The sequence below is a fragment of the Anas acuta genome, chromosome 4, assembly GCF_963932015.1.
Source record: "Anas acuta chromosome 4, bAnaAcu1.1, whole genome shotgun sequence".
Taxonomy (NCBI): domain Eukaryota; kingdom Metazoa; phylum Chordata; class Aves; order Anseriformes; family Anatidae; genus Anas; species Anas acuta.
In genome coordinates, this window is record NC_088982.1 from 11,970,786 (window position 1) to 11,991,169 (window position 20,384).

A 20,384-nucleotide genomic window follows, 5' to 3' on the forward strand; every position below is an offset into this window, starting at 1 on the left:
TTCCTCTCACACATACACCTCCAGTGTTTTATGAAATGTTTTAAGTTTTCCAGCTATCCATCTAAACAGCTGTTCTCAAATTTTACCAGTATTACCAATTGCAAGTTGCACTCTTTCCTCTCTAAAACTGTTCATACTTATTTGACTTTTCTCTTACTCAGAGCTCAAAGACAACAAGGCCAAACCAACTGCAACGACTGCCTCACTCCTGGTCTTGCTGTAGCTGTGAGAGAAGGCTGATGGGTGGGTTACCTGTGGGTTACAGCTGGACATGGGCTAACTGAGGCTTTGCTTAGAGCCTCTGGTTAAGGACATGTAAAATCACTTGAGGACTTCGGAATTGCCCAAACTACCCTCTCTTATAGTTATGCAAGCTTCTCTTGCCTCTGAATTCTGATTAATTTTGGCCACATTTTCTATTGATTTGCAGTGATGAGGTCAGAATTGCAGTTACACACGGAAACTCAAACTTCAATCCTTTTCTTTCATTGCCTGTATTTGTTTCTGTCCCTTTCTCCACACACAGTTAAGCCATCAGCAGAACAAAATCATTTTAATATTTGCTATTATTTATACAAGAATTTGCAAGACAAGTAAAATGCTCTCAAAACTTTAACCAGTATTTATACGCCTTTCATTGGCTACCAGCTCACGTTTGTTCCTCCCAATATAATTTTGCATCTGTCTCAAATAAATCTTCCTAAGAACTTCATACAACAGCAGGGCTATCCACTAAGGTCTTTCAGCTAAGATTTCAAATGAAACCTCTTGTATACAAAAAAGTATTATTTATTGGAAACATCCAACATTTACTTTCTAAAGCAATAAAGGCAAGTATCACTTTTATTTTATTTTTTTCAGCTAAGAATGCCAGTGCTGTTCAAAGACCTGATTACAGTGAAGCAACTCTAACCTAGCCAGGCTAAAGCTGCTAACATGAAAGAGAGATTTTATTAATTTTAGTGGATGATGACTGTTTTAAGCAGGTTATTTGATCATTAGCAGTGTGATGGAATAGCAATTGAATGTTCTGCTAAGGATACAAGTGAATAAAGGGGAAAACAGGCAGAGAAATGATTGTTTCCTGCCCCATCAGTGGCGTTTCCTATAGCAGATGTGGTTTTTCCTCACCTCTCCCACTCACATATGTGCTTGAAATAAGGCAGCTGAGGAAGATTCTGCACAGCTTTAATGTGCTGCTGCTTTCTTTGCAGCACCGCCACGGGAAGCAGTAACCAATTCCTCAGGGGATGAAGCTGCCCTGCGAGCACGCAGCCGCGCACCACCTTACATCCACCTGGTGAGAAGGCCAAGCCACTCTGGTACCGTTACCACTTCTGTTGGCCGAGCTGAGCCTACCAGAATAAACCCCAGGAGAAGCATTTTCTTATGCTACTTGTTTTGCTTGTATAATTTGTTCTATATCCACTACAGGAAGCAACTGCGTTATCCAACGCTGAATTTTTCAGCAGTGACTGCCAGGCAGCCTGATAAGCAGCACATTCGAGTGGTGTTGTTGGCATGCTGACACTGATGGCAACAAACTCTTCTCCCTACAGGACACTACACCCACCTTTTTAGGATACCTCTGACAGGGGCATTTAGGTGTATGACTCCCTACAGTGTCACTACAGTGACTACCAAAGCTGAGAAAGCCTAGGTGTAAAGTACAAAAGCAGAATTCAAGGAAGCTGACCCATGGCTACGACAGTCCATCCACAAACCTGGTTCCATCACACCTGCTGTATGAGGTCTGACTACACGAACAATAAATGTACAGATGGAAATGGTGAGGAACAAAGTGTAGGAGAAACCCCAGGGCACGTGGGTTGGGGATTCCCCCCCCTCTCTTTATACATAAAAATACAAAAAAAGTTCGTGTTGCAAATTTAAAAGACAACCACAAAGCCCCAGATATATCTCCCCCGCTCCCCCCCCCCCCTTTTTTTTTTTTTTTTTTTTTTTAATTTCCCCAAATATTTCTCCTCAGGTAAGAGCTTGATTGCTCATACAAGCAGCTCATTAGGAATTTACTTTGTTATTCTTCTGCCAGGAATAATGAACAGATACAAAATGTTTTATTTTGCAACCTCTCCAATTTCTTAGCATTTATGAGTGTGAAACATTTCATTCTCCACCAAGGACTGGCTAAGGATTTGCTTAACAACTTAAACCTTACCAGCAGCCTGTAGGAGGGGAAATGTTAGCTAAGAAACAGAAAAAAAAAAATTGAACACTTAATTTTGTACGAGAAGTAACAATAATTTTTGTGGATTTCCTTGCTTCCATCACAAGCTCTTCCCTATAGTTAGGGGCAAAGCTCTCTGGCAAGTTCACGTGGCAGATTAGTCAGCTGCTAGCTAGAGAAGCTGCTTGGACAGAACTTTAGTCTCTGAGTGAAATTTATGCAAAGCATCAAATAATCCCTCTGCCCACCCACACCTGCCTTTCCATCAATCTTTTGCTGTTCCACTCTTCCGGGCTTTTTTTTTTTTCCCTTCCTTTTTTTGTACATCAAAACCTGATCTCAGAGCTGGGGTTTGCAGTTTAAAGGACCATCTGGCTCAAGCCCTTGAAACAAAGGCAAGCTGCCTTGTCTTACTCTTCAATGGCACTTTAAGCTTCAGGGCTTTTAAAAAGAGAAGCTTTGCTAGATCGTTTTGTCCATCTCATTTTTTTTTTTATTTTTTCTTTCCTCTATACAAGATACATTTTTCAGTCCCTTTTATCTTTGTTTCTGGCAGCCTTAAACAACTGTCAAAACTCTCACTCCTTTACCTCAAGAGATATTTCTCTCCTGCAGTGCCAACTCTCCACATAACGTTGCTTCCTCCATCTCTTCCATTTACGAATGGAGGAAACAGCACGTATAGTGCCTTCCCAAATCAAATAGGAAGAGCAAGACCAAGGTGAGACAGAACACACTTGATTTTTGTCTGATAAAACTGCCCTTTCCAAACACCGTATACATTTAATTCTGTTTCCATATTGCTGGTTAAAGGCTGTAATTGCAGTTAGTAAAACAATTCTAACCCCAAATCTCAGTGTTTGGCTGCATGTAAATAGAATGTTTTGCTCAAGTACAGAAACATTGCTGCTAAGGAACTCAAGTTCTTTTTGAAAAACCAATGTAAAAGAAGAGGGAAAGGTTCAGGTAGCTAAGATTTCCTTAGCTAGATTTTTACTTTTCTATAAATACATAAGTAAACATAAATATAATTCAACCCGATGTTACAAATCTGAACATACACACTGTGTGCCTTTGAGCTCTATTTTTGCATCCCTCCCTGCAGTTTTACTCATCTACTTCACAAAGTAAACAAATGTTTGTATTTATCAATGCAAAAGCACAACCCTCTACATTGATTCTATTTTCCACCCTCTTTCTTTAAGACTTCTACACAATGAAGATTTGAGCAACTGTGAAATCCAAGCTCATGAATTGTCCTGTTTAAGACTTTCATATATGTAAATATGTATACTAAGTTATATGAACATATAAAGCATGTTAAAGGGGTAGACTCTGAAACAAGTTAGCTGACTATTTCTGCAGAGTTCTGCAAGATATCGACGGCATTTTTATTTTTTATTTTTTAGAAGAATCTAAGTTGCCACCATTTGTAATGCTTGCATTATTTTACAAGCACAGATGCCAAACATGAAAACAGTGCATTAAAGAAAATGATCTTTTCAGTAGCTTTAATCAACATTATACAGCTCACTATACACAAAATGTTTTCAATTTGTACACAGAACTGACACTTTATCACTAGACTAAACTCTGAAATAGCAGACCCTGAATGCAGACCCTCGTTTACACAGTGCCAAAATAGGACAATTGAGATTATTTAAGTTGCTTCAATAATCGGGACAACAAAATCAATACACAGAGGATTAAAAAAAAAAAAAAAAAAGGCTTAAGCTTTTCCACTAATCTTTCTCAAGTCTTTTGGCAAAACTTTGCTACCCAAATTTAAAATCCCTTTCTTTCCAACTCTCATCTAAACACTGCAAGACTGATAGCACTTTCTTTAGATACTGATTTGACAACACCAGCATTACACATTTCTGCTGTTTCAGAAGGCAAACTGACAAGGATCAAGGCAGTGACAAGAGTGGTGCAGAATCTGAACAGAACAAAATGCTGAAACCTCATTATTATTTGAGCGTTATTGGAGGTGTTATGACTGTCAGTTTCATAACCAACAACAGAAAAATTAAAGTCTGTAAGTAACCGTACAGAAAAAATCCTTAAGTGCAAATCTCCTTGACGCTGCTCTGCCATTACAACTGGAGGGAACACAAAGGCATAATTTAGAAGTCACAGCAGCAGTGAACCCACTGAGTGCTACTCCAAAGATCAGATCCGAATTTTAGTGCAGCAGATAGGGGATACACATCTGGCTCTAGAAGCCAGTCAAAGGATCTAAACTTCATATCCTTAAAGCCTACCTGGCAGTCACCTCATTTTGGAATTTCACTAAAAAAACATCTGTAAGGGAAGCCAGGAGGCCACCCAGTCTCTACTCTTGCACAAAGCCAGAATCAGCTGCAATGTGCTATGCCCAGCAGATACCTGCCTACACTCTAAGTCTCTTCAAGACAGCATTACCACTGCTTCCCTAAAAACAGCTAAGCCTTACAGGGAGCTCATTTTCTTGTTACAATTCCTGTCCTGCAGTCTCCCTTGCTGTGCTTTAAGGCCATCCCACCCACCTCCTCCGTGTCTGCCAGCGCTTACAGGACAAGCACAGCTTTTGCCTTGTCTTCTGTGACTGTGAGAACGGCTTCTGCAAGACTCCTGTGTACTCTTTCAAGTTTCTCCTCTTTGAGATACAACCACCTCGGCTCCTTCACCCTGTTTCCAGCAGCAGTGATCTTTGTGTTGCTCTCTTCAGGATATCTTTCTTGAAAGAAGATAATCAAAACCGAGCACGGGACTCCAGCAGAGGGCTTGCTAGTTCCAGCTAGAGAGCAGCAATTACTTCCCCTCTTACAGAAGGGCATCCCTATTTATAGATCACAATGTTGCTGCTGTCTTCTGCAAAGTGTGTCGTTGCTGATTTACGCTCAGCTCATGATACACTTGAAGGTGCTTTTCTGTTAGGCATCATTTCCTTGCCTGTCACTCCTCATGCTGTGTTTGTGAAAGGGATTATTTTTTCTTCAGAAGTTCACATGTGCCCATGCTGGATTGCATTTTATTTTTCAGATCTTTTCTCCATTTTAACAGCCTTTTGATTCTAATCCTGTCTTCCAGGATAACTGTAGGCTTTCCAAGTTTGATATCATCAGGGATCTTCATAAATATGTTTTTTACTCCCCAAACCACAAAATTAATGATCTCCCTTGTCCACTAGAAATACTTTCAGAATAACAGTAAGCCAGTGACAGTTACTTTGAGTGCACAATCTCTTTTTGTCAAGCCAATACTTAAGAACTTCTACACTTATTGGCGCATCCAGGCCATTTACTGGTTAAAACATTTATTCACCTAACTTAAAAGTCATTGGCAATACCCTTGTTCCATTTTCCTTCTTTCAAAAGATAGAAATGTGCTTGCCTTTTCTGCGTCTTCTACCTTCTGTGTGTTCTCAGACAAGTATTCTTCTAGACTGTTTTCAAATCAGTTGCTGCTCCTTGGGATACTTAGCTGAATATTCCTACGACTGGCAAAACCAGTGTAATTTTATAATCTTTACATCTCTTTTGCTTGGTCAATTGTCTTTTCATCAAGAATTCAAACAATGACCAGAAAAAGCATGAAACAGCACCCATTTGTCATTACCATTTCATAGTTTTCCAAGCTCGTGCACTGTGTGTCTCAAAAAAAATCCTTCTTCAGAAATTTTCTGTGCCTGATTTACTTCTAGGACTTAGAGGCAGACCCAATCTTTACCTTTTTGGCTTACTTCATACATATTATTTTATTATGACTTTTATACCAACACGGTGAACTCTGTCTTTTTAAGGTCCCTCTCCTATAAGAGGCTTCCATCTTTCAAAATCTCAACAAATTCTGTCTTATTAATCAGGAAGTTAGAGCCTGGAGTCTCTGTAGCTGTTTTCATCATCTGCCATGATCTGCACGTATCAGAACTATCCGGACCAATCCTTTCTCAGGTAGCCCCACAATTATTAACCCTTTTACAAAGCAGTACTTTGCTTTGTATATGCATGACTCTGTGCTTTTCCACCTGATTCTCCTGCAAACCTCCCTGGTGGTTTAGTGCAGGTTACCCCATACACTATTCTCAGAACCACCGTATGCAAGGCACCCCTCCCCCCTTTCTCTCCCACCAGTCCTTCGTACAGAAGTTAGATACTGGCATTGCATTACTCCAGTCAAACACAGCACCTCACCAAATTTAACACGCCAATTTAGTCACAAGATCCATAAACACTTACGTGCCTTTGCCAATCAAATTTCCTAGCCCCACAGGCACTGTTGGCTTATTCAGACTTCAGAAATTTGTTTTAACGATCCCAACAGAACCCACAATTTCCTTTATCTATGTCAAGGACTCAGCAGTATAAGCATAGAAGCATTCTTAGGCACACCTACTAGATCAGAGTCCATACAACATTTATTGGTAAGAGTTTCAGCGTTACTAGTTACAGGCCATAAACTGGACCACAGAGCATACTTACCTACTACTCCAGAGCTAAGTGGTAAGAGCATTTACTTGGAAGAAAAAGGATTGTACCTCAGTGTCCCCCAACACTCTCCCCCCACCTTTTTTCTTTTTTTTTTTTTTTTTTAAAAGTTAAATCTCAGGGCTAGGTATAGAAATATAATTTGATTTTGAGTAACTTCTCCAGGATCTATCACCAAATTCTTGCTGCAAAACATGCTATAATCCTGAAGAAGAACTCTACTAAAGAAGGTACGAGGGAGGAAACTCAATAAGATTCTCGTACATTCTTATAAATGGAAGGTATTCCAGGATGTGTATTTGCACAGCATGTATAGAATTCAAGTTAGCGTGACACAAAACATATTCAATCCACTATTACACCATGGTCTACATTAGTATTTTCAAGTCCATTACTTATGCAAAACGTTGGAGAAACCTGTATCTCAGAACACGACTCAAACTGTTGTTGGGTAACAGCGAGTTAAAACAACACATTTAGATGTTATCAGAAGTCAATAGAACAAAGCATGAAAGCCTCATTTAAAAATACTTTACAAATATTCATCTCTACTAATCAGTCAATTCTCTTCAAGCATCTGATCAAGGTAAAACTCTTTTTCCCATGCATATATGTATGGGGTGTCAAGGAGGAATGCCCCTCCTAAACTGTTCTGATTCTACGTATTTTATATTGAATTCAAATACAGGAAAATACTCCTACTCTTACAGACAGTTCACATGTAGAAGATCTAATTGTGTGACACCCATTCCTGGGCACAAAATAATCATCATCTTTACTGACCAAAGTTTACTTCATAACCAACACACTAGAATGTATTGTTTTAATGCTTATAAAATTTCTCTTTTACAAATAGATGTAACTCCAATCTCAAGCCAAAAAGCCAATTAACTTCAGATGCACACTAATGGCTCTTGGAAAAGCTCAGAGTACGTACACATCCTCTTGAGACACACTAGATATAGGATGTCTGGTTAACCCAGTCTTTCTGAGTTTAAGTTGTAACGAAGCTCCTCAAGCCCCCTAGAAAGAGCTTAATTTCAAACCAAATTGGAGTACAAACTGCCAAGATAGTTGTTGGCCCTTTGCACTTAACAGTAGCTTTTAGTTTTGAAGCAATTAAAATTTCTATAAAATTACTTGACCTGAACACTGGAAGCAGTTGGCTTGCTTCTTGTTGTACGGAGCTTAAGGAACACAGAATACTGGAAATTTCTGACCAGTACTCAGTAAGTTTTTTTTTCAAGCCTCATGGCTACTATAAACTCTGTAACCACTGTAAACTTCTTATCCTATACCAGAAATGTACTACTTTCTTGTATTGGTAAGTAGTTGAAGAAAAGACAAGAATGAGCATCCTTGTGGAGCACTAAGCAACCAGAAAGGAGATCTGTAAAGAGGCTGGAAGGAACTTCAGTCTCTCACTATCACAGGTAAGTGCATTATACCATTTATTCATTTATTACCTTACCTCCTACTGTACGATAAAGCTAGATTCTGTTTGCCTGGTAAAAGGTAATTTCCAGAATCTCTTCTGACTTACAGCCTAAGTTTGCTCATGTTTTTTTGGTGACTTTTATTGCAAGGCCTGGCACAAACACAGAAAATCCCCAAACACCAGGGAAACAGGAACAATTATTTGATTTTCTTGTACAAGCAGCAGAAAACAACTTACTGACACTGGTAAGAGAAGCAGGAATAGTAATCAATTTAAAGGTGAATGAGAGGAGAAACAAATGGGCAAGAAGCAAAATAAGGAACTCAGTTTTCATTCAACTGAAAGGTTAGCTTTAGTTTTAGCGAGAAAATGGTTAGCTTTCCCATATATGAATTAGCCATTTGAACTTGTAATTGAGGAGCATACAGTCAGCACAACACAAGGCACAACTCTCCAGTTAAAAGCATAAAGAATGCTTCCCAATGGAGGTGCTACAACTGCCAAGTATGCGTAAGAAGAGACTGAAGAGGAAAAAGAGAAAGTAAGATCCACCTGCTAACTATCCAGACAATTTCTCTGCGCTGGCCACTCAATGAAATGATTTTGCAGGTCAATTTTTTTTTTATTATTATTATTATTATTATTTATTTTTTTCCTCTCAAGAGCAAAAGGAATGAACAGCAAGACAGACTTGGCTATTTATTTATGTCTGGAAGAGTTTTTGCTCTTGATCGTTACTTAACCTATGACTACTATGACCTGAAACAAAATTCTGGGCTTAAGTCTTAGACTGAGGCCTCCTTACAGTAGCAATGTACATTTTGCATCCACGTTTTATTTATTTTTGTGTCTAACATCAACAGGAGAACACTATTTTTCAGATTAATTAAAGCTTTCTAGAAACCCTTCTTTGCTTAAGTTTACATGTGGTAATTCAACTCCATAGTCTTCTACTTGGAAGTAATCACAATTCATGTTGAAATTCATATTGAAAAGACTGACTTCATATTTTCCTCTTCAGTGTTTTAAAATAGGCTTGAATCAAATTCAGTAATATCTCACTATTCAAAATTTATGTACATTTCAACATATGTAAATCAGAAAAAAACTAAAAACTTCAGGTAAACAGATTGTAAAGTCACACGAGTGTACACATGCATATATTTCTAAAGCTATGCAAGATGACACTGTAACGCCTGAAGATGCTTAATTTTTTTCACAGAACCACAGAATGACCAAGGTTCAAAGGGACCTCTGGAGGCCATCGTGTCCAACCCCCCTGCTGAAGCAGGGCCACCAAGAGGAGGTTGACCAGGACCATGTCCAGACGGCTTCCGAGTACCTCCGAGGAGGGTGACTCCACCACCTCTCTGGGCAACCCGTGCCATTGCTTGGTCACCCTCACAGCACAAAAAGTGTTTCCTGATGTTCAGGCAGAACCTCCCATGTTTCTATAGAACTACATTTTTCTAGAGAGCTATATAATGACAATCATTTAAATTGAACTGTCACATGGTGAACTGCTGGTTATCAGCTGTTAGCTGCAAATTCCATAATTTTACACATCCACATACCTCTTCAAGCTCTCCTGAAGAAACAGGATTATCCTCGTATGTGGGGAAATGGCACCCTGCTTTACAACTGCAAAACCTGCTAGTCTCCTCACGAGGCTCCACTATTCTGCAGTTTACTTTAGAGCTCTCCATCGCCCTCCCATCTAGGGATTCTTTCATACTGCATTCTAAACACGGATCTTGGTTTCCTACTGGCAACATCCCAGCCGATTCTTCTTGGGAATCCAATGACGTTTGTGCACTCTTCTCCATTCCAGACTTTTTTAATCTGGGAAGGAATTTTCCAGATTCAAGCTCTGATTTTCCATAATAATGCCCTTCCTTTTCTGCATCTTCTTCCAGAGGTTTGAGATCGGCTTGCGGATCCTCAAACACATCTACTTGAGAAGGGACAGCAATACTTCCCTCATCTTTTTCTGACTCAAATTCTGACTCACTTCCACCACCTGGAGAAAGTTCAGATGCAGAAATTGGGCGAAAGTGAGTCCTCGGAGAAATCCGTATAGCCCTGTACTGCGTTCGATCAACACCACATATCCTGGGGTGTAAAACCTCACTGTCTGAATCAGAGCACAGAATTGACTTAGGTTTAAAACTAGGGCTGAAAGATGCAATTCCTTCTGGCTCAAACGAACACTCTACATGAAGAACTTGAGAAAATGGATTGTTCAGGTCAAAGGAAGAGAACGAGTACTCAAGCCCTGGTTCATCAACTTGAAAGTTACCACAAGCTCCCAATAAGTCTTCATGGAAGATAAAAGAGAAACCCTTATTTAATCCATTATCTCCACTCTTCGATTGCTCATTCTGTTCAAATGATACAAATGGCCTCCATAATTGCCTATGACCAGGGGCAAAGCTGTTACCTGGAGTCATAAAAACATCTGTACCAGCTATCGTCACCACATCAGAAGCTGCACATTGTAATAAGCTCCCTTTTGAGTGACTAGGTGGCACCACCGCCCATTCTCCATCACTGTTAAATGTTTTCAGCTCCCCGTACACACCACCAAGTATAAACGAGTTTTCTTTATCTTGGTTAACATCCCAAGGTTTCGATGGTGTAGTGTAGTCACCACCATCTACTTTTGATAAATCATTCGAGACAAAGGCTCTCTTCTCTAAATTCTCTTTTTGACCTTCCCAAAGGTGATACTCTGATCTCTGCACTGCTTTATTGGGCTCCTGGAGGGTTTCAACTTTTGCTTCTGTATCCAAACAGCAGCAATAGTTATTTACATCAGTTGAAAACAATTCATCTTCTATTCCTTCTATTTCTACCATTGCTGCAGAATTTCTGTCTGTCATATTTGTCCAAATATCTTTAATAACCCCTGAGCTGTAGCCATCTCCATGTGGACTGCTTTCACTACACCCTTGTGTAGTTTCATAGTCTTTACTTTCTGCTTTTTGTTCTAGCTGAATACCACAGACAGATTCTAGCTTAGATTTTTTTTTGAAAATCAAAGTGGGCATTTCTCCTAAAGTTCTAGCTTGTTGCTGGCAGGTTTCTTCTGGCAAAAAGTCTAGAATTTCTTCATCTACATAACTTGAAGACACTCTAGGAACTACATAATTAATATCTTCTGCATTAAATTGCGTGGATTCTTCATACGGAATATTTAAAGTCTCATTGTCTGAACGTGTTTCTTCAGAGTGTGACCATGGACTACAAGTTCTTGTTGAAAGATTGGAACAGTGTTCATTTTCATCAAAGGCACTATTTTTGGTCCATATTAGCAATCTAGACTGTGTTTTCCCAAGAATATTAGCAGTGCTACTAGAATCTGCATTTTCATTTCCCAAGTTGAGTGTTTCAAAAGAAAATGGTAAAACAGAGTTACTGCATTGCACTTCAAACACTGAAAAACAAGAGTTTATACCAGACCCTTCATTAATATCTGAAAAGAGCTCTTGATTGCCAGCAAGCATGTGTGAATTAAGCATTGTGCTGTCTAAGATGGGGGAGAATCTGATAGGAGAATCTCCTCCGAAACTTTCCCCATCCGCATCACCAGAACTAGAAGATGAACAGCACTCCCAAAATTGAGCTAAATTACTAAGGTCTTGCAAGAACCACCCTTCAGCACCAACAGAGCTGGTCGAATCTGTCCATATTGCACTTTCCCCTTGCAACTCCATTCCATCTAACACTATGCAACATTCTGCCTCAAAATCAGTTTTTTCTTTACTCTTTTGTCGAATCATATTTAAAATCCGACTCTCCCCTTGCATCGTATCTGAGGCACCAGGATCCAACATGGATTGATCAATATCCACTTCATAGAAGTGCGTTAGTTCTGATAGATGAACATCATCTAAATATTTGTCGTCCTCCGGTTGAGAACAAATTGAGGTCCCAGCGAGGTCAATATCCTCATTTAGAACTGCAGGCATTTCTACAAAGTGACCATCGATGAAAGTACCTGCTGCGAGGTATGTTTTATGAATATTATTGTTGCTAATACAAAGACCATGCACTGATTCAGACAACTCTTCTACAGCCTCTGATGTTACGCCACATATATCTTCTCGGTTGCGGTACGTAGTCTCCAGCTTGCTTTTTCTGCTAAGAGGAACAAAGTACTCTGTGATCGGCTCAGTATACCACAAGGGTTCTTCTTTATATTCCTTTTCATTTCTGCTGTCTAAATACAAATCTTTTCCATCGTTACCGCCAGCTTCTTTTCTTCCAATTTCTTTTAATGGCCTTTTACCTCTTTTACACAACTGTTTGATGGACCCGCTGCTACTGCTGCTACTGCTTCCGCTGTGGACTTTTCTATCAGCCTTTTCACCAGATTTCACTGCAAGCCTGCTTTGCCCATTACGCCCCTTTTTGTTTCGAACCTCTCTTGTTTTATGTCTTACTTTTATACATTTCATCGATGCCTTGTATTCACCTTGATTACCACTAGAACTTGAGCCAGCCTCACTGGACCCAGAAGACCAGGAGCGAGGACGCATCTTTCCCTCAGCCTTATGTCGGACTTGTTTTTTGTACAAAACAGGCTTATCTTCAACAGCATTGTTACTAAACTTGTTTTCTTTCTCGTTTTTACTTTTCTTCTGCTGGGTTCTTTCTTGTACAGTGGCAGGTACTTTATTACTTCTATCTTTAGTTACTTCACTTTCACTATTGCAGTCCTTTGGAGAAGATGTATCTGTGCTAGTTGGTGGAGCAGTGGATGAAGATGAGGAGCTAGAGTAAGAGCATACTTTGGATTTATTCCATACAGTCATAATTTCCTGCAGGCAAACTGGCTTTTCAGAAAGAGGAGGAAATGCTTCATAGTACCTGAAAGCAATACAAAAAGGTGACATTCGTATCTTTGAACTTCAGACAGGCATTAAAACCAGAAAGTAAAACATCAAATCATTACCAATCCGATTGTCAAAAAATCTAGTTTGTTCTACTTACACACATTCCACTCTTAGCACTGTTTATTTGAATGACAACAAAGGGGAGATTAAGATGGCTTTAAAAGTACTTATAAATTATTAAAAAACACATGGCAAAGTAAAACAATCCCAGTTCTAGGAAGTATTAAATTTCACTGTAGACAGAAATTGTGAATGCTTAAAACAGTGAAGGCCTGACTCCAAATTTATTAGATAATGTAGCAATTTACTATACCAGTCTTACGTGTGTTTGGTTTAAAGTGTAAATGAGGAAGTTCTGATTCTCAGTCAATTCAGTTCTGAATTTCAGTGGCTAGTTAATTCTCCTTTGTAAAACAAGAACTGTTAGCTTCTACATATCTTGTTCTTCCAGTTATTAAAGTTACTGCAGAAATCAATCATGGTTTTGCACAGACAAACAGTAAGCTCCAATTTTTAAAAAGAGTCTTAGTTATTGCAAAAAAGTATAGTTAGACAGTAGTTTAAGATGCACCACAGCTTTGTCCAACAGGAACAAGACTTAAAAGTGTTTTTCTGCCACATGAAAGCAGCATGTATTTAACAATAAAGAGATTTGTACCAATTCTCATGTGTTTCAATATTGTTTTTAAAAACAAGAAATCAGTCAAGTACCAGCACAATCAGCTCACAGAAGAAGTAGCATCCATATAGCAACACTTGGACTACTGTTGCTAGCAATGGTCATTAGTAAAAGATACAGGCAGAGTCATACTCCAAAACAACAATAAAGCTCCTGGGTACAAGAACACCATGCTCAGGTCCTTGGTAACCAGGAGACCACTTTGGTTATAAAGAGTTGCAGTTTCCCATTTCTGCAACAGAAGACAGAGTTCTGAAGACAGAAAACTGATTCTCCCCTTGAAACATGTCAATTAATACCATTTTAAGGGTTTTTAATTTGTCTAGCTGACTTGGTCTCAAGCAAACCAAAATACAATCTGGTTTGAGTTCTGCATATAGCCAAAAAGAATGCAGCAAAATGTAGTCAGGACTTGCCAGAAATTAAGCTAGCCCATGGCATTAAATGCTTGTGTTTAAATATGTAAGATGAACAAAAGAAGATGGCAGGAAAAAAAAATTGCTTAATATCCAAAAAGCTCCAGATTTACCACTAAGTTAACTTCACTGTTTTAAAATATGTGTGTAAAAGGAAAGAAGAGAGAAGGGTCTAAGATAATAACAACAACAACATACATTTCTACTTGATCCTTTGCTGTGGGAGATAAATCAGTCTCAGGAGACAAAGAGCCTTCTAACTTTTTGTGAATCTTCTCCTCTGTTTTGGAAGAAAATTCCAAATGCTTAACAAATTCAAAACTCCAATGCATTTTATAACAGTCTTTAACAAAAAACACCAGGATGTGCAGCTATTTTTCATAAAACACCATAAACAGAACAAAGCATAGTCTGAATATTATGCATACAGAAGTCTCAAGAAATCAACAAAGATTCAAGTTTCCCACAGTTGTATTGCTAAACCCCACAAATTTCACCAAACATGTCAGGCTAGCAGCAGCAGGCCTTTTTGTGGTTAACAATGCCCCCACTAGGAGACTTCCTATGGAGTTTTTTTTTTTTTTTTTCCAGTTATTTCATATTCAAATCCTTATCCCCTCCTTACATTGCTACATATAACAAAGAAAAAAAAAATCTTTAACTAAGCATTTTTATGAATAGTTACACCTAATTTCTTAAATATTTCACCAAAAGAAAGTACCCTGGCAGTAATTGCTGTGTTTTGTGTGGATATAAAAGCATCTTTCCTATGTGAGAGGTGACTCTACTGATTTTTAATTCTTTCTATTGAAATATGAAAATACAAAAATAAAAAATGCTGCAAGATGCAGACAAATTCCACTTCTTTCTAAATAAATGGTCTGCATCACCTCGGCTCAATAAGAAAGTATCACAGCACTATGAAATAGTGAGACACTAGTGATTACTGCTTCAAAATATAAGAAGGGAATTGAAACAGCTAAAATTATGCTTTGAGCAGGCAAATACTTACCGTTCATTGCTATTTATACTACGCCGGCCCCATATTATGTTTACTGTAAGGTGTCAAAGGCTGCTGCTTTGTGCCTGAACAAACATTTAAGTGCAATGAACTTCCATTGGAGATGTAATTTTATATTATGCTCCCTGCCATATGCTTGGGAACATAATATCCTCAATTACCACTTCCCTAAAGACCAGGGATTTTAAGCACACCTCTGTGACAGCTACTCAGATGATTTTCACAAGAATAGCTATTTTTTGTAAATATCGATATACAAAAGGAAAATAATCAAGCCCACTGCATTTTAATTTCTTTTGGCGGGAAGAGACAATGCTGAATATGGAATATTTACTAAAAAAGCATGCCTGGCTGGACAGTTACTTCTTTTGAACAGTTACTTCTTTTCACAAGAATTCCATTTGTGAATAGCTATTTCTTAGGTAAATAAAGCATACTACTATACAATTGTTTGAACTATTTGAATTAAATTATTCAAGCATATTTTTAAATTGCATGGCCTAAAAGGAAGAGCTACTGAAATAACAGCCCATCCCCTCTTCTCCCAAATATCAGAAGGGTTAGTAAATACAATATACAGCCTCAAAAGTTTCAAGATTTATTCCTTACCTTGCTTACTCTGAAGGTCTTTCAGTCTGGAGCAAAGCTCCTCCACTAAAGTTTCAATCCCAGAGCTCTGCACAATAACAAAAAACAAAACCACAAAAAAAAAAAGAAAAAAACAGAAAATATAGCTTACCAAAATAAAAGAATATTCATTTTATACAAAGACATCGATAGAGTAAACCTATCTTGGCAGCAGTGTATTTTTGCATGGTAATTATGCATTAAAAAGCAAGAAAAAATATTCCTAAATATAAATCCATTCCTGTAAATACATTAATCAGAGGTAAAAACGATTCCACAAAAGAATTGAATACATTCAAACTGCAAGTCACAAATTACCGTATATCCAAGGTTTTGCAAACTACATAGTCACATTTACTGCCCTGTATCACTTGGTTTAGCTGAGTGTCTCAGGATAAAAGTCCCAGAATCAGCTCATCACTGAGACACATTTCAAAAAGCTAAGCCTGACCCTTTTTGCTGCACAATTTATACCTGTGAGAAAGGGACTGTTAAAAAGGACACCGAAAATCAGGAGTGAAGGTGAAAAGTAGAACACTATGAAAAGGTATTTAGCAAGGACGGAGAGGAAAAGTTCCCGAAGCATCTTCATGCAAAACATATCCCGTTGCTCTGTCAGTTTGCAATGCCCAATTTTTTATTTTTTCTTATTTTAAAACATAGTGTTGTTTGCTTAGGAGAACAGAGGGAAAAATAGCTTATTCATCTTCCCTTATCAGCTTCTGTTTTCCTCCTTTATTCCCACACATAAGCCTTTACACTCAAGTTTCCTTTTAAATCCAATTTCAATGCTATTTGCACATGCATTTTTCTGCTTTTACCATCTGCCTAGACTTGTGAGCAGTTCTAGATAAAGCAGCAGTACCAGAGCAGCAAAACACTGAAAGATAAGCAGTCACATAAAGCAGGACAGTGGGCTGCCAACTGTCCCACTGAAGAAAACACCACGCTATTCTAATAGAATTAAACTTACATGCCAGTCAGGGAAACACTGAATACCAACCTACAGCCTGGAATGTTAATTCCTCTCGGAAGGAAAACCAGGTGAGGTGAGTACTGTGCTATTATTTCGATATGCAGGGGCCGCATTTGGAGATTGAAGTTGGCAAAGTGCAGTGTAAACAGAAGGCTGGAATCACAGCAAAAAGGCAATCTGAAACAGGTGAAGAGGATGTGGGAAGCCCCCTTCACTTACCTCACAGCTGGGAGTGCTAACTACAGAGACTCGGGCAGCTTCTTGTACCTTATACACAGTTTTCCCAAATAACAGCTCCAGCATCTTGTCCCCATCCCACCTGGAGACCGAGACTGCTACAAACTCTCCTACAGAACTACCTCACCTGAATTTAGCACGATCCTGTGTGCACATAGTCAGGGAATTTGCACACTCTCCAAAAGTAACATGAATAACATGTAAAGGTAAAGAAATGCATAAAAAGAAGTTTAAGATTTGCTGTGTCACTGTTGTGGCAGATTTGTTTTTCCAAGATCTCAGAGTTCCTTCTCTCTCCTGCCCACTGGCTAAAAATTGCTAAGAAATGTGAAAATATGACTTTAAAGCACAAGTAAATTTTATGGAAAAGGGAATACTAAATTATACAGTGAAACCAGCTTGTTTAAATCTGTCAGAAACACACACTTGAAAAATCATATACTGAATCATTGACTTAATGCTAACCTCTAAATTTTAATTATTTGCAGTCAAGTGAGAAAGCAATTTTCTGTTTGCATCAGCATTGCTGCACTGAAGCCTTAAATATAAAACTTTATGCCACGTACTTAACTGAGGATGACTTAGCAATATTAAGCATTAGAAGGTATCTTCTAGATCAGTAAATTTACTAGCAGAAATCATATTATTCAGAAAGAGCTAAACAGCACAGTAAAATGGACAAGCCTATGTAGCTGTAATAATTGTCAGTTTATACCTTTATCACTTCTGACTCCCCCTTCCTCCCCGCAAAAGGGCAGCAGAGGAGGAGCTGGCCTTGTTTTCGCCTAGCTCTCAGAAGCCTCTAACTGAGCAGACACTTGTAGCAAATGCTCAAAACCTAAGCAATATAAATAAGTTAAGGAATCGCATCTACACCATCCTGTCAAATCAAAAAATCCACCCAAAACAGCAACGATATGCTCACCATTACACTGAAGAAGGGAAAACTTTTCAAATCAAACACTTCATTTCCTCCCGTACCATGAAACTAATACTTGAGTCAGCTGACACGCTGCATGCTGTCCTGCATAGCACTCCTATGTAGCTAGTGCTAGGTTAAAAGGGAAAAAAAAAAAAGAAGGCACTGTGCAGAATGCCAAGTCTCTGGAGACCACTTACTCAACCTCTTGCTGCAGTATGTAAAAACAGGCTGCAGACAATGAAGCAAATGCCACAGCAACTATTCTATATATGACCATGTTCTTGGCTGAATATGTGATTTATTAAATGTAATTTTTCATTGTTTAAGTTAATGCACTGTAGTTGCAGCAACCCCAGTGCCAGAAAGCAGGATATTTCAGGCGCTGCCTTCACAAAATTAGGTGATCTGCCTAGAGTGCTTTGATTAGGTTTAAATTAAAAGACAGTCCCCAAACAGGACAAATACTAGAGTATCTTGAAAGTACTTTTCAATGTGGAAGTCTTAGCACTTAATTAGGATTGCTTTTGTAATTCCAACATGAAAAGCTTAAATCTCATGATCACCTGTGAGATTATTTAAACTATTGACCCAGATTTCCACTAACCCTTTGCTCTCATTCCAGCTACAGAAGGCAGCGTCTTTTTTTTTTAATTCATACTTACATTTTGCTCAAATCCTCCTCCACACATTTTTATTCTATTTTACTTTTTCAAACATCCTATTTCTTTCCTCTGCTTTAACTTACATCCAGTTCCACCAAAAGCTGTGCTTTTTGGCTTTTCATCAGCTGGCTGAGGCAAGGGAAGGCTTACATAAAGGAGAGGTGTTATATTACTGGCACAGGAACGACTGTGCTAATAGATAAATTAAGCTTCTGAACTCACCCAGCATGAAAAGAACAGTCAATCTGACTGCTACAGTTATAGGACGCTCTCTAATAGTCTTGCTTACAGACCAACATTCAGAGGCAAATTAATGTAGTTCTGCATAATGAGGAATGAGAGCAGTGAAAAAAAAAAAAGCAAAGCTCACTGTTTAGAAGTAAATATAAAAGTATTTAGACATACTGGAAGTAATACTGCAATACAGTATTGCATACAAACATATGTATAGACACATGCATCCAAAAGTATGCAGAGGTAATGACAAAACTTCAAGATTTTTTTAACATGTTCTGCTTTTCAAGTGGAGCAGTCAGAGACCACAAGCTTCCAGCAACTAAATTGCTTTTGAACATGTTTGCACTCCTGTAAAACTGCAGAAAACGTTCCCAGAAGGTACTAAATCTGTAAATTTATTTCAGAAATCCTTTTATAAATTTAAAATAATCAATTTAATTAATTGTGAACCATGGAAACAAACTATAATTATGTGCACAATATGAGAGTCCACTAAAAACTGTTGCTTATGTAGCAGTGGCCACTGGCTTCTAATGCTCTGAGAGTTTTTAGGATGAAGCAGTCGAACATTAGGCCCTACCACTTTAATTCTTACTGACCTTTATCTCCGCTAGCAGATTACTTCTGAAGGCTGCAAACAAGCACCACATGGTCACTGTCCAAAAGATTTAATGCCTTTATTTCCCCCCGAATTTCATCAGAAATGTTCGAGCACCACTATTATTTCATGTAGTCATTCTACAGAACTGAGGATAGCATAGATAACAGAATTTTGCTCTTCCACTGGCTCCGCAGCCCAAGTAATGTCATCTAGTCATGGCTTGCACACTTCCATCCAAAAAATGCTGGGCAAATACATGTACATACATTGTTCTGCAGATTTGTAAACAAGGAATAGCCAAAAATTCTGGACAAAAAAGGAGAAAACATGGCAAGGGGGAAAAAAACCAAAAGAGTTCATTTTGAATGAGCTTTCCAAATCTGATGTACCAGAACTTATCTGCAGAAACAAAAAAATTCCATCAGGTTACACAACTCATGAGGCAAAGGTTGTGGAGTTGTTCCCCCCCCCCCCCTTCTAGCTTAACCTAAATTAATACCTTCCTTCAGAAGCTTTGAACTGTGTACCCTGGATTATTTACTAAACATGGCCTGTTACTTGAGGTCTGTAAGGTATGAGAGAAGTTCCTTGTTCCTTTTTAAGCTTTTTGAAGAGAAGCATTACACTTCAGTATAACAACAAAAAAAAGTTTTCTTTCTTTTTTTCTTTCCCTTTTTTTTTTTTTTTTTTAAAAAAAAAAGTTGTTTTGAAAGTGTAAGCTAGAAATAAGTCCTCACTTCACTTTCCTGTTTTCATCACATTTCACAGACTCACTGGATTGTGCAGGTTTGAAAGTACCCGTGGAGTTCATCTGGTCCAAACCCCTGCTCACGCAGGGTCATCTGGAGCAGAATTCTGATGCTTCTTTCACAGAAAGAGTTGAAACGATCTAGAAATTAAGGTTAATCAATATATCCATAGTTTCAAATCATTCTTTTAACAGGTCATCAGGCTCTCCAGACCGAGATGTACTTTGATTGTAGTGCATCAGGACTGTTTTCTTGGCATGCAGC

The 20,384-nt window shown here is 38.5% G+C and overlaps 1 protein-coding gene across 5 annotated transcripts in view; it reads right to left on the reverse strand.

The window, feature by feature from the left end:
• KIAA0232 (KIAA0232 ortholog) overlaps window positions 1-20,384 on the reverse strand; it is a 67,926-nt gene that overhangs the window by 7,239 nt on the left and 40,303 nt on the right. For 3 of the 5 annotated variants that reach the window (XM_068679825.1, XM_068679823.1, XM_068679824.1), the window contains 3 exons: window positions 15,719-15,785; window positions 14,287-14,368; window positions 9,670-12,967 (listed from right to left, as the gene is read on the reverse strand). In XM_068679825.1, the coding sequence (XP_068535926.1) occupies window positions 9,670-12,967; window positions 14,287-14,368; window positions 15,719-15,785 (3,447 nt within the window). Of the gene's footprint in view, window positions 1-9,669; window positions 12,968-14,286; window positions 14,369-15,718; window positions 15,786-17,874; window positions 17,963-20,384 lie in introns of those variants that run through there. The other 2 variants (XM_068679826.1, XM_068679827.1) reach the window with 2 other exon arrangements.